The 24696-nt window shown below is 41.3% G+C and overlaps 1 protein-coding gene across 1 annotated transcript in view; it reads left to right on the forward strand.

Annotated features, from left to right (window-relative positions):
* The window catches only part of RSPO3 (R-spondin 3), a 60240-nt gene extending 36376 nt beyond the window's left edge, over window positions 1-23864 (forward strand). Inside the window, exons 4-5 of the mRNA XM_069850972.1 lie at window positions 2053-2250; window positions 22852-23864. Of these exons, the coding sequence (XP_069707073.1) occupies window positions 2053-2250; window positions 22852-23045 (392 nt within the window). The 3' untranslated portion in view covers window positions 23046-23864. The remainder of the gene's footprint in view (window positions 1-2052; window positions 2251-22851) is intronic.
* The last annotated feature ends 832 nt before the right edge of the window (window positions 23865-24696 follow it).

Here is a 24696-nt window from a genome sequence, read left to right on the forward strand (position 1 = left end):
CCCCACGTATAGTTGAAAGATTAAAATACTAACTGCTTTGCTTTAACTCCCTTGTAATACCTGAGCCTTCAAAGCATGTGTGCATCAAAATTTTGAAGCTTACTTTCACAGATGTGAAGGTTAGGAACTAAAACATTAAGGAAAAAGAAAATGACCAAACAAACCCAAGCCTGAAAATGGTATACGAGCACAAACATGACTACAGAAAATGAGGATCAAAATAAAATGCCAAATAGTGTGACATTGTCACTGAAGGAATGAGACCGGTGACACTGGTCCTGTGACTCACTGCCTGCCGAGAAGAGACCTGCTTTTGTATCTCTGCAGCCTCTGACTCACAAACTCCGATTATTCGCACCGGGGCAATTTTGGAGGTCACCACACCTAACTGTCTGCTCTGTCCTTCTGCCACCCCTCTGGCTGAAAGCAGAACAAGTGACATATTTGCCTCTGGGCTGCTGCAGTTGACATCCCCTGCCATGGGCATGCCAAAGCTGTAGCAAGGTTCACCCAATTTTAGTATGCCAGCTGTGGATTGTGGTGGCTGAGGGCTGAGAACTGTGGTGGGAGTGGTAACCTCTTCAGCCACCAACAACCAGAGAGCAAAGGGCACAGTTTAGGCATGATAGAAATCTCCTCCCCCACAGTATCATGCACGTAGCTCCCTCTGGCATTGCATGTTTTGGAGAAGTGATGCAGGAGTAAAAATATAGTGCACTAGTTTGGCATTCTCCTTTTCAACTACATATTAGTTCAGGTGGTAGTGATGGTTTTTACAGTTTTATTTTCAAGTGAAGACTTTCATTTTTGAAAGAAATTCAAGGGATCATTTTTGTTTCTTGAAGGCTGTTTCCAAGTGCTGTAGACTAAGCTGCTTTAACAATGAGTCAGTCTCAACTAGGAAAAGCCATTTAAAGCTACGGAGGAAAAACAGAACGTTTTTGTGCACGTGAAGGCCAATTATTTTAACAGGAGAGCTCCAGGGCAATATGAAAAGCAAAATGACCCACGTGACAATTCACTGGAGGAGGGCTCTGAGATTGGCTGAGGTCAGTTATATTTTTAGGTTTCAAAAAATTGTGAAGTAAATTCTGGAGCTGGAAAAATGTTGACTTACAAAGTCCTCCTTATAGAAGGGCTGGAATACTTTCCTTTTTAGTGGTAGCTTATAGCCTTAAGCATACATGTGAATTGAAAGTAAATATAAATGTAAATAAAACTGTATAAATAAAATAACATCACACATATATAATAAATACAATAAATACAAATGTAAATATAAAGGAAATATAAATGTTTACTATCTTTTAACAAGAGAAGGACAATGAGGAGATGGCATAAAATAGTTATTAAGAGCCCATTGTTAAGCTTCCAAGGTTTCTCTCATATTTTTCTATGCTATTAGGACAAGTGCCCAATTGCACACCTTTGAGTTCCCTATAGTAAGGAATAAGCATTTGGATCACTGCGGTTTAGAAACTGTAACCTGTTTTTTTCTGAAAAACTTGCACCCTCCCAACTCAAAATCTTCTCTGCTTTGCCTGCTATTGCATATGCCACAGATGATAGTACTTCCACTATTTAAGCTGAATACCAAGCAGCTGAGCACAAAGATACTTTATTCTTAATATACTGCCTTTTAATATCAGTTGGTCCTCTATAATTCTACTTATTTCCAAATTCAATACCTTTGAGACCAGCTGCAGCAGCTTGACCCAATGACTTCACTCTCCTTTCACATAAGGATGGACCAAAGTTTAATTCCACCAAAGCTATAAGGATACATTCCTTCACAAAACCAAAGCAACCTCAGAACGAGCCCCAGTAACTGATTTCATTGAGATCAATTGTGATGTTGCACTGTTGTGGGAAGGGAATTGTGAAACAGCAAGTATAGCAGTCCAGTTTCTCTCAATTCTCTGCTGCAATTTCTGATTAATTACATTCCATTTTTGCCACTCTTCGGCTGATGCAGAATAAAATTAATGTACCATATGCATTGTGTATAAAAAAAATATTGGTCAGGCTCAGCTTGTCCTATGTTTATTGCAGTGCACTGTGAAGCTAGTGAGTGGAGTCCATGGAGCCCTTGCACAAAGAAAGGAAAAACATGTGGTTTCAAAAGAGGAAATGAAGTAAGAGTCAGAGAGATCGTACAACATCCGTCGGCAAGGGGCAATCCTTGCCCAGCTACAAGCGAGAGCAGAAAATGTATTGTACAAAGAAAGAGATGTCAGAAGGAAGGAAAAGGTACCAGGTTATCATCATCATAATATGAGATTGTTATTGTGCTTGTTTGATAATTTACATCTGAATTCCCAGGCCTTGACTGCAGGCTTCACCAAAGCTTCCATTGATGTGGTGTTCTTTGGGTTGGAGAGAACTGTGCCTTTGCCTGGAATAAATAAATAACTAATGCTGCTCAAAAAAATGCACTCTGTGTGATCTAGAGAAGACAGGGTGGGGTGGATGGGAAGGCGCATTCTTTCTTGGTTCTGCCAGAAGAGCTACCAAGATGAGGGGTTTCATGTGGAGCTCAGAACAAAATGATCCATCATAAGCAGGCCATGGTGGAAGTTAATGTTGGGAATTGGGCAGTCAGGTGTCATCCTTCACTCGTGGGAATCCTTCAAACCAATTACTGTTTCATGCTTTCCTACAGGTAAGACCATACTTTTGCAATTACAGTGCTGTGGCCTTTCTCCCACACTGATCTCTTTATACAAGCTCTGGCTAAACGCTGTGGCCTGATCCTTACATCTGCATCTGGCTCATGGAGTCCCAGCATGGGAGAAAGACCACAACACTGCATGGCAACCAAGGGAAACTCGACTTGGTTTTGCCATATAAGCAAGTGTATCACCAGAATCACCCATCCAAGACAGCCAGCTTACTGGTCTTATTCCCTATCATGGCATCTAGTGAATGGCATCCCACATTAAGAATGGGAGATGCTTGCTTAAGAAGTGTATGAAATAATAATTAATACAAATGCCACCCAGCAGAGACTGCAGTTCCATTGTTCCCTTTTCTCTTCTTCCTGTAGCAGGAAGTTACTTGTGCTGTCCCTGGTGCATTTACTTTTGTTGGCATAGGAGTGTCAATGGACTATTTTCTTTTCCCCATAGTTTATTTTACCCCCATCGTTCCCATTCCAACACCCTTTCTATTTCCCCACACCTCCCACATTCAAAGCAGGGTTTCACCCCTTTTGAGGTTGAATGGAATGGGTGGAGCAGCTGCCCTCTGTGTGAACATGTATGAGCTAGCATGAGACGCTGGTACCAAGTAGTAACCTACTCTTTCATTGTTGAATGGTGGCTTGGGTTGTTGCAGGTTGCTTATAGAGACATTAAGGGGCTTTAGAGTTTGTAATCTTTTTGACAGATGCCTTGTTCCATAGGGATAAATCTCATGAGAAGGGAAATAGCATTACAAGGAGGATCTTATGAGCCAGATAGCTATAGATGCCTACTCTCATCCAAGAACTGTCTAGATTAATAGATTTATGGGAACCTATGGGGTAGCTGTCACTTTCATGAGGTTGGTTCAGCCTCCTTGTGTCAGACAGTGCTTTGAAGAGAGTAGAGAGGTGTATGTGCCTCACAGGAGCATCCACAGAAAGCTATTCATGCACAGGCTCTATGATCAAAATGTCCATGCTTGCTTTTGCTCCTGCATAGTGACACAACTTGAAACAGTCTCATTATCCCACTGTAACTGGGGGAAAGGAGTTACATTTTTTTCCTACCAAAGATAATTTTGCCAGAGCTGAAAATATAGTACTGAACTGTAATTTTTGGAACTGTGGAACTGGGTTTTTTGAGGCGATAATGATGTTGTGTATTTGCTTATGGCAATTTGGCAAACTCTTCAGACTGGACAAGACATTTCTCTCTGAGAAATGCCTGCTCTTCCTGTGTAGTAAGCACTTTAAAAGAAACTCCTCACGTATTTTACTGTCAATTCTTATTTTAATGGATCTGAGCCAAGCCATACTTGAAAAAAATGTGTACCACAAGAATTCTTTCACAATCATTAATCTTTTCCTTTCCTTTCCTTTTTTTTCCTTTTTTCTGCAATGTGCATAAAGGTGGAGCTTTTTCTTCCTTTTGAGCAAGTCACAGACTATATTCTACCTTGCTTTACCCTCTGCAGACAATTCCTTTGAAACCAATACAGGCAGACGGAACCTATGTTCCAACTCTACCCTGAGAGCCATTATTTTTTTTTTACTTTCTGCAATTCACCACTATTCAATCCTCTGTAACAGTAGCCACAAAAGCCTGTCCCACTCACTTTCATATACCTTCACAGGGAGATGAACTTAAAATTAAGAAAAATAACAAACCTTACTAAATCTGAGGAAATTCACACATAAAACGTTAGATTAAAACAGCTTTAAGGGATGGATTATGGTGACACAAGCGAGGAAACTAAGAATAAAGCTAAAAGTTTTCCTCCTGTTCCTACTGGTGTGCAGAAAGGAAGCTTTCCAACTTCATCTCCAGGCAACTTATCTTCCCTACTGCCACCCTCCCTTACTACACAGAGAGAAACTTCTCTTCCCCTTTGAACAACAGAATAATTGCATTAAAAAACAAGTCAGGCTCTGTTCTTATGGCTAGCTGCATCCAGTCAGTGAGTGCAGAAGGAGATAACAAAAGAAACACTTTGGGAAAGGGAAAGTAAATATATTTGTTAAGAAATATTGAAAATGCTCTAATGTATTGTATGACTCCCCAGTGCTGCTCAGGCATTGCTTTGGAGTTAAGCTTCCACAGCATCAGCTCTTGAAGAGTAGCAGCCGACCTAGCAGTTGCCAAGAGTGTTGCTAATCTTTTCTCCACAGCCACAAAAATAGAGTTAGCTCAGTTGGCCTCTGCTGTTTCCATGTTGAATAGACGTCTGTGGCCAAGGGAGTTAGGGCAAAGACCACATGATGACGACGTATGCTCGACACAGATGCTTCAATGACTTTTCACAAGAAGCTGAGATCAGAGACAGGATGTTAGTTAAGTTGCTGCTATCGCACAGAAGCAAGGACAGGCTCTGGAACAGCTATGCCAAGCAAGATAAAATGGATGAAGGGATTTTTGTTGTTGTTGTTTCCATCTGCTAGTGTGTTATTAAAGCTGATGTGACATATTACAACCCTTTTTTCCCCCTCGCTGGCTATAAAATGAAGGTGCAAGTATTTTCAAAATGAATGCAAACAAATGGGAATAATGAGGATATAAATAGATTGACTAGTCTAAATGTTCTTCTTACACATTTTAGCAATAAATTAGTTGATCCCACTGTGTTCTGATACAGCAATTCCCATGTTTTTCACAGACTCCTTTTATAGTTCAGTCCCATCCAAACCTCATTGTAATTGATCTCATAATTCTCCTCTTTTAATCCCATGATGGCGAACTTTTCTTTTCTGCACCACTGTATGATTCTATCTTCCAGTTTCTTCTTCCTTGCTTTCCTTCACATTTTGGTTTTGTTTTCCCAGTATGGTTCACTTTTACCTTTCCACACTTAACATCTTCTTGGCATCTGTCTTTCACTGACAGACATGCTTTGAGAGTCAAGTGTTTCCTGTAGCCATGTCTACAAATGGCAAAATCATTTTTAGATGTATGGGAAAAGCATAGCTTGCAGAGCTTGGCAAACCTTTCAAATTACCCATCCATATTGTCCTTCACCTTAATAAATGTGGTCCAGTCAAACACAAGCCCCTTTGGACTGCCATCTGCAAATGTAGAAGATGGACTTCTACTGGCCAAAAGACAAATATCAGAACTACATACAAAAGTATCTGCAGGGAAGGAATTGCATGTTTTCATTGACAAGTAATTCTCCCAAGAAGAGAATATTTACCATATGACTTTCTGCTGAGTTCTGACCAAACCCTCCGCAGAGCAGACAATTTGAAGTGCTTTCAGGAAATATGTTCTGATCAGTTTGAAGAGGCAGAAAACATCCGTCAAAAGATTAAGTGTATAGTTATGAACTAAGAAGACATCTTAGAAAACTCAGTGTTATGCCAGGCAAGAGACAAGCTGCACTGTTTACACCGTTTATTGTTGTAAACATTTCAATTGTGGCTTATTCATACATTGATTCATTTGCGTGCTGGTGGCAGATGTTCAAAGGAGAGCACCAATGTTAACTGCTTCCAGTTCTGTGCAAACACAAACCAAAGAAAGGTCCTGTTCCAAACAAATAACAATTCAAGCATTAGATGTGAAAAGTTGGTGGGATGAACATAGAGTAGCATATTCCATTTTCATTGTGGAGTGTAGGAATTGTCACCTTCTACATTCTGAAAGCAGGATACTGTTATGAAAGGAAGAGCAGCAATTTTAGTCAAAATTCACAAAACTGCAACTCCCTGTAAATAAGGTAACTTTGTCACTTAATGGTTTGTACTGAAGGAAGAACACAGATATTATGCTGTGATGGCTTTTTTAGTGTGCAGCAAGATTAAGATAGAAAGCAGTGTCTTTGAAATGAGAAGCTGAGTTCTAGATGTGAACTGGTGAACAGAAGTTAACAGGATTTGCTGTTGAGCAGTTTTAACAAGGAACTGTATACATTTTAGGGAAATGAGGTAAAATAAATGTTTTTTATCCTCTGCTATGTACATGTGAATCTAAAAATCCATTGAATACATTAGAGAATTGAGACTCAGGTCATCCTGTTGCTTCTTTGAACTAGTTCCTCCACTCCTTATTTCTATGTGTCCATATAGTACTTCAAACTTGGTTTTCAGATCATGTCTGAATATGTCTTCAGTTGGCTATAGTGTGAGGAAGGAGTCCTATCAGACATCCATCAGATTTCCATAGCCACCACTCAGCTAAAAATTCCAAGCCACTGATCAAGAATTTATTTTAGCTGAAAACAATGTAACTTAATACTAACAAACTTAAAATATTAGGAAATAAACTAATTTCGCTCACTTACTTAACTTAAACTTATTGAGTTACCTACCCTAATGTACATGCTCTGATGCTATATGGGTCCATGTGACAACAGAGCACAGAGAGCTCTGGAGTCTAAACTAAGGTGCCCCTTTAACATTACTCACAAAGAAAAGTTTCTGCAGTTAATCTCTGGCTGAGGGCAGTTAAGCTGTCCCAGGGAAAATCGAGAAAGAAACAGAGAGCCCATCTAAAATAAAAGAAGATAAAATATGTGTAAGTTGCATTATATTTTAAAAATGTATATGGAAGTGCAGTAGTGAAGGAAGCCGTTCTAAATCAGTGGGACTTTTGCCACTTCTTACATAGGTTTTTGACCTGTGGCACATAAAATCAGGGTTTCATGATCTTCACAACCCATAGAAACTATGCAGCCACTTAAGACTTGCATAAGTAGGTCCCACATGAGTGTGTTTATTCATGTGGTAGTAGCCTTTTCTCCTTAGAAATTCTGGACTGCCAGGCCTCTGGAACAGTTGTTTGTGCTTATTTTTGAACTCTGTTGTCACACTGGACAATCAGAATTTGACCTGGATGCAATTTTCACAGACAGGGTTTTGCTGTCTGAGAATTCAGACAAGCTGGGACTCTTCACTGAGTTTCTGTAGGCCTGGCAAGAGCATGACGGGATTCACTGCACTTAAGCTGGAGAGATAAAAATTAGTTGGTTTTGTCAGAGCAAGGATCAAGGTAAGGGTGGAGTTAATACTGTACGTGAGGAGGGGCATCCATGACACTTGGAAGATGAATTCTAAGAAAGGCAAAATAATTTGCCCTCTGAAGGTGCCTGTTTCTTTCCAATTACTGTTAAGAACAGCCTAGTATGAATGATCTGGACTTTTACCCACTAATATTTAAATTAAAGGGTACATTTTATTCATCTGCACAGTAACGGCTTCACAACACTGAATATTCTAAACCAAGGTTTACCCACCCTGGCTCTGTAAGTAAGATGAACATGTTTCAAGGGACCCATGGGTCAGCCACAGTAAAACAAAAAGCAGAGATGAAAAATACTCATTCCCAATAATAATTTCAATTAGTGTCGGCAAAATAAGGTTTAGAGCAGCATTTTGTTGTGTTGTTGATAAATATCTAGTAATGGCCGTGCACCTGCTTGTTCAAAGGTAAACTGCCCTTTACGGAACAAGCTATGAATAGTCTGTCTCAATCCACTCCACATATTAAAGATAAAAACCTCTTCTTAGGGCAATGGAGTCCCACATCAGTCCAATAATTCTTCAGTGCACTATTTTTAAACAAATTTTTTCAGCTAATGAAAAAAGGAGACAACACAGTGCATAGTTCGCTCGTATAACTGTGAGAGATGGGGTGTCCTGTGTGAAGGTCACTAGTGTGGTTATGGTTAATGACCTTACTTCATGGTGGGTCACAAGACTTCTGAAGCCTCAAATGAACACAAAGCTAATTACTGCATCCCTGTATTTACATACTGCGTACGCCAATGGGTCATAACTCTGGCCTTTGCGAGCCTGAGTTACTATAATTGAGGAATCTGTCTTGTGAAGAGTTTGGTTGTTTATTTTCTGTTTGTTGCTGCCAAGAGGACCTCTCATTTCCTTTCCTTGCAGGGGTTTTGACTCTTTAACTTTAACACATTTCCAGCCACCAAGAGTAGGGCTGCTGTAGCTGGGAATCCACTAGTTGTAACATGAAGTGAAATGGTGTCCTGAGGACACCTCGAGAAAGACAGGGCATGGGCAGCACAGGGCCATCACAGGCTGGCAAAGAAGGGTGCAATCTAGAAAAGGGATCTGGGTGAGAAGGGTTAAGAGAGGAAAAAGATGTCAGATATGAGTCAGAGAGACTTGCGAATCCAACATAGCTAATGGTAGAGGATGCCCTGGCTCTAGAATTCAGGGGATTAAAAGGCAGGAAAAAGCCATTTTTAAACTTTAATCATAGCATTCTCAAAATTTAATCAAAGTTAGGCAGTTTTGAAAGTCTTATTAGGTTGCTGTCTGCAAACTGAGACCTTAAAATCTGAACTAACTAATGGTAATACTGTGTTTTGCTACAAGTATGTTTATTTTCCTTGTGTTAGCATGAACGTTAAATTATCATCAAACCTCTCTGTTCTGATGGACAATTATTCACTGTGCAAGCAGGCGATACATACACACTCTGTGCCTCTGCACAGGTGGTACTATGTACATATGCACACACCGTGTACATGTGTACCATGCTAAGGCTGTATAATCTGAATAAATTGCATCTCAATTAACAGTCAGGCTGAAAGCAGCCCTGGCCATAAACCAGCCTGTCAGGCCCTCAGGTACCAGAACTGGTACCTCACAAGGCACTGGGCTGACACTGTCTCTATGCTCCTTAGGTGATGTTCTCCTCTCCTACTGCCAGCTCCTCTCTTGCCACCTCTTGTCTCCTCCCTGTCCTGGGGGTCTAGGAGCAGCAGGGAAGTCTCTTAGCTGCCCTGGTCCTCTGGAGCATTCTATAAAAATGTGCTGGACAGACTGCTGGTAAACAGCATCAGCCTCATATTAACAGAAACGGTGTCAAAGCTGAGAAAAAAGCATGTGGTCAATTGCTCCCGTAAGGGAAGTGAATCAGAAAAACTCTGATTGCATTCTTCTATTAAAATGTGAACAATGTGAGAACTATTCTCAGATCACTAAACCAAATAAGGGATAGAAATCAGCTCTTTTTCTCTTTCTGACCTTCCCTTCTGGTGCCTCCTTGTGCTCCGGAACTGGCTGTCTGAGTATCTTTTACAGGCCTCAGCTCTGTAGGAAAAACAGGAGGGAATGCAAACCTTTTGCAAACCTTTTTCCACCCCCTTCCAAAGTGGCCATCAGGTATTCATTCAGCATCAAATTTCCAGCACCTGCTTAAAATCTTCCCTCTCTAGTAAAAATGTTTGGAATCGAGAGAAGCAGCTCCAGCTTTAGAAGACTAAATCCACAGTTATGTCTACGCTGCTAAAGAAAAGCAGGCAAAGGTCCACTCCTTTGCCATAAGGCCAAGGGCCACCTTCTGGCTTACGTCCAAACTAGCTGGGGCTATTTCCCCCAGTAGCAGATTTGAATGGGGGAAGAAGGATGGCTGTTGCAGATCAGGTTCCTAAAACAACCTACCAGTTATACTGTACACACATGTAGAGGTCTGCCTGGTCTTTGGCCTTCTTCCCTGGCACAGATGTACCTTACATGACACCTTCAGCTTCAGTGACATCAAACTGTTGTGTTTTGAGGAAAGGCAAATAGGAAACTGTGGGTGACCTCTCCTCTTAGTCCAGGGCAGAGTCCATGTACAAAAGAGCAGAGCATCATCCTGTCTTATCCCACATAATTTACTTGCCCTGCCTGCATATCCCTACCTGTCCATCTCCCCGCATTGGTCTATCACGTCTTACAGTCCATGTTTCCAAAGTCATTGCTCTAACTTCTAGTGCTTTAAGGTGGTTTTTTTCTGAGGGAGGGGCATTTTTGTCACAATTGGAAGAGGAAATAATCTTATTCCAGACTGTGTGCCAGGGAAGATCTCTTGACAGCTTATTTCTCTTGAATTCCCAGAAGACCACAGCAATCTGTTTTCTCACCTTTGGGCAATGGCAAAGGGAAGTGGCTGCTGACAGCAAGGCTCACCTAGCTCTAGCCACCTGGACATCTAAACCCCTCTCTGTTTTGGCCTGCGTGCCCTGGAAAGAAGAACAAATGCAAGAGAGAAGGTTGCTAGTACATTTATCAAATTTAGTCCAAGAATGCAAAACATTTGGGGCATGTGAGCTACAGAGTAAATCAGGCAGTGAATGTTTCAAGCCTAATGGTGACACATGCAGCACTGTTTAAACAGCTAAATCCTAAGCTGTGGAACACTTCCATGTATAGCAGTGCTGTTATAACACTGCCAGTCATGGACAGCAATGGCACTCATTCACATTCACATTCATATTATAGCTGCCCTTCTTTTAAAAGGGTCTGATACAAGACCCACTGAAATCTCATTGACTTCAGAGTACTTTGGATCTAGCCATCCAGAAGAGATTTTCAGCATACCTTTGTAACAAAGTGAAAACAGAGGAGCACTTCTTGGCTGCTGTTTCCCCTCATCTTACTGGATATTTGTTTGTTCTTCTCCACCCAGGCAGCTCTGTTTGCTTTTCCCTACCTAGGTCTCTGCGTCTCCAGTCTCATCGTCTTTTCTTAGCTCAATCTCCCTGCCAGCTCTGACACCTGATGTAGCCTTTGGTCTGCTTAGACTCCCACCTCCCAGCTCTCTTCCAACCTCAGAGCTTTGAAAAAGAAAACACTTACTGCCACAACTTTCCTTTACAAAGGTCCAAAGGAGCTTCAGAGCATTCCCAATGAGTTGTTAACATCCAATGTTGTTATCAGAGATGGTAAAGATCAGGAGAGAGGTTGTGGGAATCTCCATCATGGAAGATTTTTAAGGAGGTTAGACAAACATCCATCAGAGACAGTCTAAGTATAGAAGTTAAGCTTCATAGCCTAGCAAAGGACTGGATAATTTTGATAAGCATTTTTCAAATTGCTACAAAATTTCAACAACATTTTTTCTTGCCTGTTTCCTTCTGTAAGACCTCCATAGAGAAACAGCTTACTGCACATTTACAGAGTACAAATCCAGCAAGTATCTCTGTCCATTGATACCAAGGCCTCCTGCTGTCTTTTCCAAGCTCAGACTTTTATTTGGGCCTGAGTCAAGGAACTCAAACCAACTTTCCTTTCATTTTGTCCAGTTTAGTCATTTGCATAGCTGAGATAGTTGTTCATGTTCCTCTTTGCATTAATCAGCTTTGACTCATTGTTACAGGAAGACAACAGGGCTATATTTTCTTATATAAAATTGTTACACTAGTCCACCAAATTTAATAAGCCAGCACCTCTCTGCCAATGAAGATATGTATATTTTTAGAGGCCTGAAAAGAAATGAGCTAATTTTAAGGACTGATGCAAACAGATATTATTTTTCAGTAATTTTTGTTGAAGCAATTTTGAACTGGCAAGAAATTAAAGGGAAGGAAAAAATAAATATTTATCATTGAAGGGTGCCGTTGCCACATAAAATTGAGAGAAGGCATTTCCTACATTTTCTTGTTTTAGCTCTTTGAAATCCAAAGTGGTAGTAAAGGAATTAACCTGTGTTCCACAAATGAAACATACAGGTGATATTAAGGTTATAATTTAATGATTAACTGTGGAGATTTTTCTAACGCTTTTTACTTACCAGCAAAATTACCTAGTAATGAAATTTTTCAACTCTAATCTAATCCTCCCCAACATCTATGACATACAGTAGCCCAGTATAAAGATTTACAGCTACAGTTATGTCTCTGCTTTGTTCTTAAGCGTGTATTTACTTCTACCCATTTGCCTTCTGAAATTCTCTCATTTGTCATCTGAAGAACTCCATTTAAAAGGAAAACAGGCTTCAGACATGAAACACAGATACATTCCTGAAACATGAGATGAACAACCTTTAATTCACGCAACCTTTCATTTACAGTAATGTTTAATGGATGGGCCAGTTTCATTATGGACGATGCCTCTCCTTGTCATTAGCCTGAAGAAAGATCTAAACCTCTTAAGCATTTAAAGGAACACTGTTTCAGGGTCTGTACTCCTCTCCTTCCTTCCCTCCCTCCCTATCACCCTTTCTAACCACCCTTGTTCTAAATACATAATCTAAATACTCTACTCTGCAAATCACACTTATTGTTGGCTTCAAGCTTCGAAGAACTCTTCTGGACACTTTTTATACAAATCCTAACAAGGTCAGAGTTGGAAAAATCTCAGCTGGTGGACTTGGACCTCATGAGCTATTGAGCATTTATAATTAATATTAATGAATGGCAGATGACAGATGTTTATTGCTTAAGTAGAAATGTGCATTGCTAAACCAGAAGGATTTAGTTTCAATTCAGAGGAACTGACTTTATTTCTTATACGGACGTGGGTGGAGGAAGGGAATGTCAGTGGGTGATCCAGTCCCTGCTACCTTTAAGCATGAGCAAGGAAATGATGATCTCTAAAGAACGATCCTGAGCGCTCTATTTGATTGAAGCACGATGGTTTTTGTCCTTCAAAACATTAACTGAAGTAAGGAGGACTCTGTCCTTCTCAGTGGCTCTGAACTGCACCAGCACTGTTTTTCATCTGTAGATCCCAAAGCACTTACCAATATTAAGGAAATCTTATCTCCATTTTACAGTTGTAGAAGCTGAGAAAGTCATATGAAGACTGCATTATAAAGAGAAAGATCGCCACTGAGATGATGGATCACATTCCCAGCCACAGTATATTTTACTTGCTGGATTTTTTTTCCTCAGTGGTCTTAAATCAAACTAAAGCTATGATGAATAAATCTCTTGAGTTTAAATGTGACAGAGTGGAAGATGCAATATTGGGATGTAAAAGTCTCTGTGAAACCCTCTGAATACTACAGGCTTAAGGCTGATGGAAACTGTTTTCTAACTGAAAGCAACTCACTCTTTCAGAGTACATAAATCAAGTTCCTGGGCATAGAGTCATCTTGGGTAACATTTTCAAAAGTGCATGAACAATTTTAAGTAACTTAGAGTTTCTGGTTGAGCTTGGAGTAACAGTTTATTTGCTCTGAATTTTTTGGACAAAGCCCCCAGCTTCTTTTTAGTATCTTACTACAGTATGTGTGAACCGACAGCCCCTGAAATTTCTATTTCTTAAAACACCAGCCCACCACCAAGGAGAAAAATAAAATATGCCTACAACAAATTATGCTGAACTGCCATTGTATATTGCTGGTAGGAATTGTTCTAGACAGGACACAGGGCAGATCTCCCAGTGGGGTGGCTAAGGGGTTACAGACTTCCCTTAATGCCTGCTGGTGTCCTCTGTTATGAGAAGCTGCTTTCTCATCTCCATGGGGACTGTAACTCATCTAACTTTTGGGTCAACCAACCTAGTTGGTATCCGATCTAGATGGCATGGTGGTCAGCTTATAAAGTATACTAAGTGGACTCCAGTGATGCACTGTCACATGGGATAGTCATTCTTCACATTCCACTTCAAGCTACTCATAAAGCTGGCTGCTCACTTCAGTGTGCAAAGTCTGTGTTACTACAAACAGCTCTAAATGCACAGTTTATTCCTAGAGGGATTTAAAAAGAATAAACTTATCACATTCTTGGAGAAAAAAAAAGAAGACAGACTGGGTAAAATTTACATGGACAATTTCTGTCTTTGATTCATTTTAAATTGAAGGCTTATGAGCAGTGTTAAAATATTTGCATTGAATCTTTTTTCATGCGTGTCCTCCACCTCCATGACCCCTACTTAGAAATCTTTTTAAAATATTTTATAGGGCTGAATTTTCCAACGGAATGGAAAAATACCAGATTATCAAAGTCATCACATTTCCCAGAAACTTACTGATTTCAGCGAAGCCTTAGTGGAAAGCAGACGTTTTGAAACAACTTTGCCTTTGTGTTAGTTTTCTGCTTAGCATTCTGCTGACTTGTCCATTGAGTTTGCCCTTGGCAACGTATCTGGTTGGTTGACAAGAACTCAAAAGCCTGATAACCAGAGATTTCTTTGACAGCATCTTGCTCATCCAAGCTCCCTGAACTTCCTAGTTCTAAGCCCTGTATCAATTTGCATACAAATTTCCTGAGTCTTTTTTCAAGGGCAGCCCAAGAGTCTTGGTCATCCTGATCCCCTTCTCCACAAGCTGCTCTCTACCTAGTGAACTCCAGGTATCTTCTGTGTAGATGAGAAAATCTCTTCAGAAACACACAGAGATGGACAAAGTGATGCTTCATGTCACTCTTTTTGAAAGCGGACCTTGTACCCCCTCATCTGTATGAAATTTTAAAATCTGACCTGTTATTTTAATCAGGATGAAAATGCATTTGGAAATATTGCCACTAGTTGTGGTCAGCTGAAATACGTGTACACACACATTGGAGACACTAAACAGAAACAAACAGTCATTTTTCAACACCTTGTTTTGAAAAGTATCCTTGAAAGCAAATTCTCCCTTCATTTACCCCAGAGACCAAGCTCATGTGTTTGAGGAAGTAAAACAGAGGGTAGGATCGGGCCTCTGGTGAATTTAAGTAATAGCACCTTAGCTCTGGGCTGATGATTTTGCTGAGTGGATCCGTCAGGGACTGCCACTCCGCCGCATATTAGCTACTGCCCACTGGCTGATCCATCCATCAGGCCAGTCCAGGTTACCTGTGGGATGTGCATGGGCTCCCATCTACCTGTCAGCATAGGTTTCATCCCAGGTGGGAATGCAAACAAACTGTGCTTAGAGAGGAGGAGACAAGTGAACCGTGCAGAGTGGGGCCAGAGGTGCATCCTGTTGACTCTCCATCTCCCTTCACCTTCTTGGCACATCGGGAAACTTAAGGAGATGTAAGGGAGGGACTCCAGGGGCAGTGTACAGCTGCACCTATAGCATCGAGCAGAACAGTGGAATATGTCTGGGTTCCATGGACCTGGCATCTAGAACCAGGGCAGAACTGCTGGTCTGGGCCAAGCATTAGCTGCCATTCACAATTCCCCTCCAGGATCTGTAATCATTCATCTGTATAGCCCAGCTCTAAGCCATGGTCATTCATAGAAAAAGACCTTGTTTTCTTAAAGGGCATCCTTATGGATGCATCCAAGCGTAAGGGTCATATATAGGAATGGGCACATTACATTAATGGAATCTGTTTAAGTAAAGCCAAGGAATATGTCTTTTCTCATTTGTCCCTCCCTTCAGAGCACTCTGAGTACTATGAGTACTAAAGACACAAGTTTCTTTGAGTGTTTTCTCCTTTTTACTATTGTACTAGAAAGAGTTCAAATGTCTGCTGAGGCACTAGCATCTGTCTCTTATCATGTATAACTTTTCTTGATTATTTCTAGAGAGGCAGACTAAACATGCAGCTCTGACATAATGCAGCATCACATTTTTATTTCTGGTTTGCTCAAAAGTCTGCATCAGCTGAACTAAATCTCTAAAAAGGACTATATTTATGACCTCAATCTGGGCTAGTGGGAGGGCTTGGTTTGTTGGTGTATAAAAGGAAAACTAGCAATTATAGATTTCTGTCGATATTCTGATGCTTTAACAATAGGGTAAGATTTTTTACTGGTACCAATCTTTGCTGTCACTCATCTTTGTATTGGTATCTGATTCCGTTAGTCTTAAAAGAGGCTTGTATGGTGCATTTGGGCATTCATCTACCTTTCTGCAACTCTTAGGAGAGCTGTAAAAATTAAATCCAATTCAGAATTCACTGTTAAAAATCTCAAAGCAAGCCTGGAGAGAAAACACAACTTTCCTGAATACCAGCATGGGATATGTCACTTTTACCCTAAGCAACGCAGAATGGTTTTCTGCTCTGTTAAACAGCCATTACTTTCCTGTCTTTGGAAGCTGTATTCAGAGTTTATAAGCTGAGGGATCTTATAAGATGAAAACTGTTATGTAATTATAAAATTGCTGCTGTTAGCACAACATTAGTCCTGATTAAAACAAGGCCGCTAACAAATTCCCTTAGTCCCAACAGACAAATGCAAAGGAAATAAATCCTCACAGGCTCTGGTTTGAAGAGACAGCAGTAAATGTCTCCACAAACAGCAAACAGAACTAATTATAGGAATCATCCTCCTCCAGCTGCTTCTTTGACTGGAATATATCCTTGTATTTTCAGGCACTGGCAATGCCTTTTCTTTGGCACAGGAAAGGCAGATCCAACCTGTTTCTATTGCAAAGAAGTCATCACAAGACAGTTAAGCCAGGCACTTTCCATATGCCTTGCTTATGATTTCATGAGCGTGGCAGTGCCATTTCCCAAGCCGCCCAAGGAAGAAATTATTCCTTCCTACTTCCCGTACACCTAATAGGATCCAACTTGTCCTTTATCTGCTGCAGCAGCAAAGCCTGACATCTCCTGTCTCGGCATAGCTTATCCGCTCAGCCTCCTCTCTGCTTTATGCAAAAGTCTTTCTCTGCCTGCTGTATACAAAAGACTGTTGTGCAGGCCTGATCTAGTCATGTATATAGACACAATGTAGTTGTTCTCCCTAACACGTCTGCCTCAGCATTGTCCTCTTTTTCTAAGGATAGCCTAGCACTCATGACATAAATAAAACTTTTTTTCAAGTGAATGCAGTCTAGTACTTGAGATCCTATTTTCTAGAGGCAAATGAAGCTCAAGGATCCTAAATCTCATAGAAAGACTTCTGTAGGTCTTGGGCTTTGACATTATCTAGAGTCTGTATCTAGAGAGGTTATCTCCCATTTTCAAGAGGAGATAGGCCCATAAGTGTAAGTTAGTCACTAAGTCCCCTAAAGCACTTGGTCAACCATATATGTCTGTACCATTTGAGGTATCTTGGGTTATCTAAGATCATGACATAGGACTGAATATGACATGTGCCTTATGACCATCTGGACTGGTACATGGAAGTCAAGTAGGCTGTCCTCACATGTCTGAATATCAGGAGATCCCATGTTTGGCCAAATTAATTGCTCCTTGAATGTCTCTGGACCTTAGCTCTTTAAAATTTTTGCTAGATTCACTTCAGCAGCTGGTGCATCTTCAAGAGGAGCAGGTAAAGCCAGAAAATGCATTAAGCCATGCGGAACCCACATAATTCTGAAGCTGCTTTCACCACTTTGGTCACCTGCAAAGCTAGTGATTCTAAAATAGGGCCACCATAACTAGGAAAACAATGATCACTTGTAAGAAAGTTATGCTGTTCAGACTTTGAAAAGTAGTTCCAGATCAACCAGCTACTAGTAGCTGGTGAATGAAAGGAAAATGTCCTTTGTGTCGTAGGGCATTTAGGTGTTCGGAGGCTTGTTATCTTGGCAGCTAGTGTGAGTACATGCTACAGCTTGTTCCAGAAAAAAAAATGTCATTTTTCTTGAAAACTAGAGTATTCTATCCATTTGCATAAAATTACACAACTGTATTGAAGACAGAACTGTAGTAAGTAGTTTTAGAGACTGATGTACACTCCATTCACTGATATCTTCACTTGACACAGCTGCTTCTGGGTTGTCATACTGTTGTTCCAATCACGCCATGAGGAAGGAGTGACTTGACACTTAGTCTAAGAGAATTAAAAAAAGTCTCTGAGAAGGGCACGGATAGGTGGGAAGGAGGGCGACCCAGAGTGGTGACATTTATCCCCCAAGTTCTGTACCTGCACCTCCTCAGGGTACAGAGATATTTGGGCATTGTTACTGGAGCAGCAGCGCTGACAGTGCTCCAGTAGCTCAGAAAGCACTGAGATGAGTCAGCTGAGGCTGTGAGGGATATAAAAGAACACTGTGGCACATTACAGCTGTGGCTTGTGGCCTTTTATTATAGCTTTACAGCTTATTACAGTGTAGTGGGGAGGATTTTGTGGTCCGTGGTGACATGAACAGTAGAAACACCAGAACCCTTCCAGATGGGGGCCGATTACGCTGGTGCCTGCAGCCCCACCAAGCACAGTTCAGTGACTCCTTTTGCCTCTCCTGCTCTCCCAGGCCAAATTTCTTTGTAAGAGAGATCTCTCCAAAAGAAATACTATTGTACAAAATGCCTGACATCAGATTCTCATCCTTCTGGGGTTTCCATGAGACTTACCCTGCAACACCCACCACCACCAAAGCAAGCCAGTTTGCACGATCAGATTTTATGCCTTCCTGTGGTGGTTTGGTGTTTCAGTGTCCACTGAAAGAGAGAGAAGAGAGAAGTAAGGAGGTGTTCAGGGTCAGGCTGGATGGGACTTTGGGCAGCCTGATCTAGTGGGAGGTGTCTCTGCCCATGGCAGGGTGGTTGGAATTAAATGATATTTAAGGTCGCTTCCAACCAAACTATTCTATGAATCTATGATAAAATGTTTGACTATTTAAAAAGAACTCTTTCTTTCTCCTTGCCTTGCCCTCTCTTTCCTTCCTTCCTTCCTTCCTTCCTTCCTTCCTTCCTTCCTTCCTTCCTTCCTTCCTTCCTTCCTTCCTTCCTTCCTTCCTTCCTTCCTTCCTTCCTTCCTTCCTTCCTTCCTTCCCTCCTTCCCTCCTTCCCTCCTTCCTTCCTTCCTCTCTTCTCTTTCTCTCTCTCTCTTCCTCTATTTCTTTTTCTCTTTCTCTTTCTCTTTCTCTTTCTCTTTCTCTTTCTCTTTCTCTTTCTCTTTCTCTTTCTCTTTCTCTTTCTCTTTCTCTTTCTCTTTCTCTTTCTCTCTTTCTCTTTTCTTCCACTATTTCTTTTTCTCTCTCTTCCTCTCTCTTTTTCTTCCTCTATTTCTTTTTCTCTGTCCTCCTCTCTTTCTTTTTCTCTTTCTCTCTTTCTCTCTCTCTTTCTTTCAAATCCATAAGCAGACACGAACATTCTAGTGCATCACTGTGAGAGGATTCTGTTAGCCACCAGGAAAGAATGACATTCCCATGCTGTGGCACAACACGCTGCCTTTTTTCATATCCTCTTCCCGGTATACTAAAAAAAGTTCATCGTGTACTCAGCATAGAGCACGGGCAGAAGATGCAGCAGCAGGCAAAGCGTGGAGGAAGGGAACGGGGCGCGAAGCCTCCTTCCTACCTCGAGGTTCGGAGGCGAGGGCCACCGCGGGGAGCGCCGCTGCGGGCGGTCCTGGCGCGGCCCCGGGGCGCCCCCGCGCGGCCGGCCCCGGCACTGCGCCCGCTCCCAGGGGTTGACCTGTCCGCCCCGCCGCGCGCGGAAAGGCTCTGAGAGAGGATGGTGGAAGATGCTGCACGTTTGAGCATAGAAGAGTTTTCTAACAACAACATTCTTCACAAGGGAAATGGAAATTTCAGGAGAATGTTTTCTTCTAAGTTAAAATCGCAAAATCGTAGAATGGTTTGAGATCATCTAGCTCCAACCCTGCTGCCGTGGGCAGGGACACCTCCTACCAGCCCAGGCTGCCCAATTCCTGTCCAACCTGGCCTTGAACACGTCCAGGGATGGGGCAGCCACAGCTTCCACGGGCAACCTGTGCCAGCATCTCACCACCCTCATCGTGAAGAATTTCCTCCTAATGCCTTTTCTAAATCTTCCCCTCTCCAATTTGTCCTGTTGTCCTGAGTTGGAAGGGATCCAAAGGGTTTGTTGAGTCCAACAGAGTCAACGGATGTGATCTATCTAGACTTCTGTAAAGCCCTTTACACGGTCCCCCACAACATCCTCCTCTCTAAATGGAGAGATATGAATTTGATGTGTGGACCGTATAGTGGATAAGAAACTGGTTGGATGGTCATATTCAAAGGTAGTGGTCAAAGGCTCAAGGTCTAGATGAAGGTCCGTTGCAGGGGCCCATACTGGGACTGGTGCTGTTTAATATCTTTATCTAAGATATAGACAGCAAGACTGAGTGCATCCTCAGCAAGTTTGCACATGACACCATCCTTTTTATACTGTTTTTAGTACTTATATTATTGCATCGTTTACTTCTTTGGTGAGCATCAGTTTTAATGCTGGTTTTGTCTTTTCTTTGTCTTCAAATGCAAAGCAGTTCAGAAATGAACTTGTAAGGATTCCTGGCCCATTTCATGTTTGCATTTTTCATTTTGCAGACAGCGAAACACACAAATTTCTAATTAATTTCCACAACTTCTGGCATTAAGTTCAATGTGATGTTATGAAGTGGGCTTCAGCAAGTAGCAGGAAGAAGAAAAAATATTCGGGAACAAGCCTCTGGGAAGAAGAGAGCAGGGATATGAACAGGGAGAACTACAGCTACACCTCAATGATAGCAGTTAACTGCTGATAGACTCTTCCCTTGGATCTAGATTGAACCAAGGACTGACTGGAAGTAACATTATATTGTCATATAAAAACTCTCACTAAAATAGTGGTGAAAGGGGCCAAACAACCAGCCTGGACAATGACCTTTCTATGCTTTATGGCATTACCAGAACAGCACAGGTCTAGAGAGCAGACCCTTTCACAAATGACAACAGCACGGAGATGATGGCATTAAATCATGTATAAAATTGCACAGAGGACTTCAAATGAATTATCCTCGGAGTTAGAAGAGAATTTGGACTGAGTTTTAAGCACTCTGCTTAGACCAGTTTTGCTTGTCCCTTATAATGACACCACTGTATTCTTGGTATATTCACACGCACATATAAACACATATATCTTGATCCATGACTGAAGGAAAATGATTAAATATCATTCCAACATACTTAAAGAATTGTGGCTAGGAAGTCACAGCTGAAGGATTTTGGCTAATCATCAAGCGAACAATGTCAAACACTGAATGTCTGGACAGTTTCCATTCAAATAACATTTCATCTCGGGCCAACTGTATTTGCAAACCACTGGAATGAAATTCCATGCCATCATTTACCCATTAGCGAGAAACAGCATTACAGCTGGGTAAGATGCAGGCTTACTCCTGCAAGGAGCTTTGCCAGCTCTCCCAGTGGTGGTAACTCTTGCTGAGACTTGCATGCCCATTCTTCACTTCATGCCCATTCTCTGCTCACCTCTGCACATCTTAGATGGAATTGCCAAATTTAGAGAGGGATTCTGCAGATATATCAGTATATAGTGGGGTAATCTCTGACTGCTTTCTTAAAATTTAAGGAGCTATTTTACGTTTAAAGCTTTACTGCGTGTTTCCAAAACTTCATATGAGAAAGGTAGATGCTTGTCCCTACTTAACATTTGTATCTGAACTGTCCCTTGCTCTCCAATCTCAGCCAGTTATGGAAAGGAATGTAGAAGCTGTAAAATAAGACCATAGAGATACACAACAAGAAGAGGATAAAGCATATCTTCAGACCTTAATCTTATGCCTTGCTTTCTGCCTTCTCTTCACCTCCTCTGAATCCCCCTCCCTTTATTTGACCTACTCCTCTTTGGATGATCATCTGTTCTCAGAAGAAAGCCACTGCCCATGCACCTCCTCCCCCACTGTGACCCAATCCCACAGAGCCCATCAAGGCATGAAAAACTCCCAGCTCTGGTTTTGAGACCACAATGGGCACAATTCCCTGCATTCATAGAATCATAGAATCATAGAATCATAGAGTCATAGAGTCATAGAATAGTTAGGGTTGAAAGGGACCTTAAAGATCTTCTAGTTCCAACCCCCCTGCCATGGGCAGGGACATCCCACTGGATCAGGCTACCTAAGGCCCCATCCAACCTGGCCTTGAACACCTCCAGAGATGGGGCAGCCACAACTTCCCTTGGAAACCTCTTCCAGTGCCTCACCACTCATTGTGAAGAAATAAGTATTTAAAGCAATAAAGTACTTGAATGCCTAATTTTGTAACAACGGTCTAAAGCTTGACTTGAGACTTGAAACACCACTTTGTAGAGGGTCACATACCTGTGCTGAAGTTGACACTTTGTCATTGATTCATGTTGCAATGCCAAGAATCCCCCAGGGTGTGGTGGAGGCTAAAGGAGAGGAGAGGGATGTAGATGCTGAGCATTGAAATGAAAGGGAGTAACATGATGGCTAATTTCCTCTCACCATATGCTCTGAGTCCCAGCCCAAGATGAATTTAAAGCAGTTCATAGTTAATGCTATCTGTTATTGTCCCCAAACCAGCTCTGTTTTGGTGTGCTCTCCCTGGCTGTGGGAGACAGGCTATGAGTATGTGAGATATTTATACCAACTCTAAAGAACCACAGCTTCCTGGGCAGTTCTTGGCTTATTGCTCAGTGTCAAACTGACAGGAGGTTCTAGTCCAGTGGTCAAATTTAGCAACTGGATGAAGAGTTGGACATTTCTAAATACTAGCAGTAGTGTCCCACTTTCAATGGGAGGTGTGAATCCAGGGCTGGTTTTACAGGCTATGGCAAAGATCGGGAGTCAGAAATTGCAACAGTCTGAGGAAATCTTCTAATGTGCCAACATTTTTATTTCAGGGAGAAAAAATAGAGAGGAGAAAAGAAAAAAGTCCAACAAAGACGAAAGCAAGGAGACAAGGCAGGAAAGCAAAGGGCGAGCAGCCCGAAGACAGAACCGAGAACAGAGTGAAAACAACAACAAAACACAGCCGAAGAAGAGAAAAGCCCCAAATAAAGAACAGACCCTGGCACCCGTTGACACTGCACATTAACAGCCCTCCATGATTGTTTAAGTCTTATGATGCTGCTATCTCTACCAGATCGCCCTGACAGGTGCTCCAACTGTTCAGGCCGCAAATGGACAATGCTACCAGTTATTATTAAACTTTAAACAACATTCCAAATACTTCCTATATTCTCCAAGCAACCATAGTTTATTAAAGAGATTGACATGAGCCAAGAGAAAGGAAAATCTAAAAATGGGATACTTTAAAACTGTTATATTATATGCTTCCGGCATCTGTAAAAGGCAAGTAAGAAATTTTGTATATATTAATAGGGTATAAAATATAGCAATATAATAATGAATGACATTCAGATGAACAATGTTCTTTTTCTTTGTGAAATATTTTTCAAGTTATTGTTTAAGTATGAAGCAAGAGATACATCTAAATCAAAGACACAAATCGTATCCCTTCATATAATGTACATAAATATTAAGAGGAGGAAAACATTTCTGAAGAGCCAGTAGGAACCCAAGGTTATTTAACCTCTGGAGGAACAGGATGGGATTGCCCCGTGGTTTTCTGGTCTGTGCTCTAGATGCTGGTGAGAAACATTGCGGAAAGCCAGCAAGGCTTCACAAGCTGAGGAAAAAGAAGCAGAAGCATCTGCAGCTTTGAAGATTGAACACCTAAGGCAGGAGGCAATAGAGCTGACCTTGAATACTGCTCTTATCTGTGGGACAACACAGTGTTTTCTGGTCTAAACAGTGGTACCGTGTGTGCTGTTTTATGCTTTTTATACCTATGTGTAACTTAAGTCTACATTTCAAATCTTCTGGTGAATGACAAATCGTATTTGTAGGAGACAATGTTAATAAAAAACTGAAAAAAAAGTCATGTAAGTATGTGTTTTTCACAGTGATTTTTCACAGTGACTTTGCTACTAGGGGAGGGAGTTGCTTCATAGCTTCACAAACAGAAGAGGAAAAAGATAAAATCCACAATGTACATCTAGTGAAAGAATATCTATGACAATAAACCTATCAAAAGATAGAAATCACAAACTTCTGTCCAACTTTACTTAAATTCTTGTTCTAGTTCTTCTCTCTGACAGCTGAGGTGAAAATCACTGCTGCTTAGAGGACAAACCAAACCCTTCGGTACCATTCCGGCTATATTAGTGGTTAGTGACCCATGATCAAAGCACAGGCTGTACCATACACTAACTCTTTGCTCAGAAATAGATTTACCCTTTACAGAAATACATCAAGGAACCAACACGCTTCACAGCATGTTTTTCATTTCTATGCTTTCCCCAAAGGCAGTTGTGACAGCAGTAACAATCTGCCCAATGCGGTGCGTGGACTAGAAAATGTGGTAAGTGAGCCTTCCCAGCCAGTTCCCATTCTTATTCACCATTTCTGATCCTCACAGAGAGTTTGACCTTAAAAAAAGACTCTACTCAACACTGAACTTACTTCAGTACCTTTTGAAGGAACATCCAAATCATCCAGGCAGCAATACAGGATAGTTTCCTACATTTTGCTTTGCAAGAGCTTTGTCTCTTAGTGACATGTGCGTAGATGCAGTAGTCTAATAACATCCGTGTTTAAGGCTCCCACAGCTTCCTTCCAACTTTCATGAGAATTAATCAAAACTTTCGGTATTCACGATTATATGCATATATTATATTTTTTTG

Source organism: Phaenicophaeus curvirostris, chromosome 2 (genome assembly GCF_032191515.1).
Source record: "Phaenicophaeus curvirostris isolate KB17595 chromosome 2, BPBGC_Pcur_1.0, whole genome shotgun sequence".
In the NCBI taxonomy this organism is placed as follows: Eukaryota; Metazoa; Chordata; class Aves; order Cuculiformes; family Cuculidae; genus Phaenicophaeus; species Phaenicophaeus curvirostris.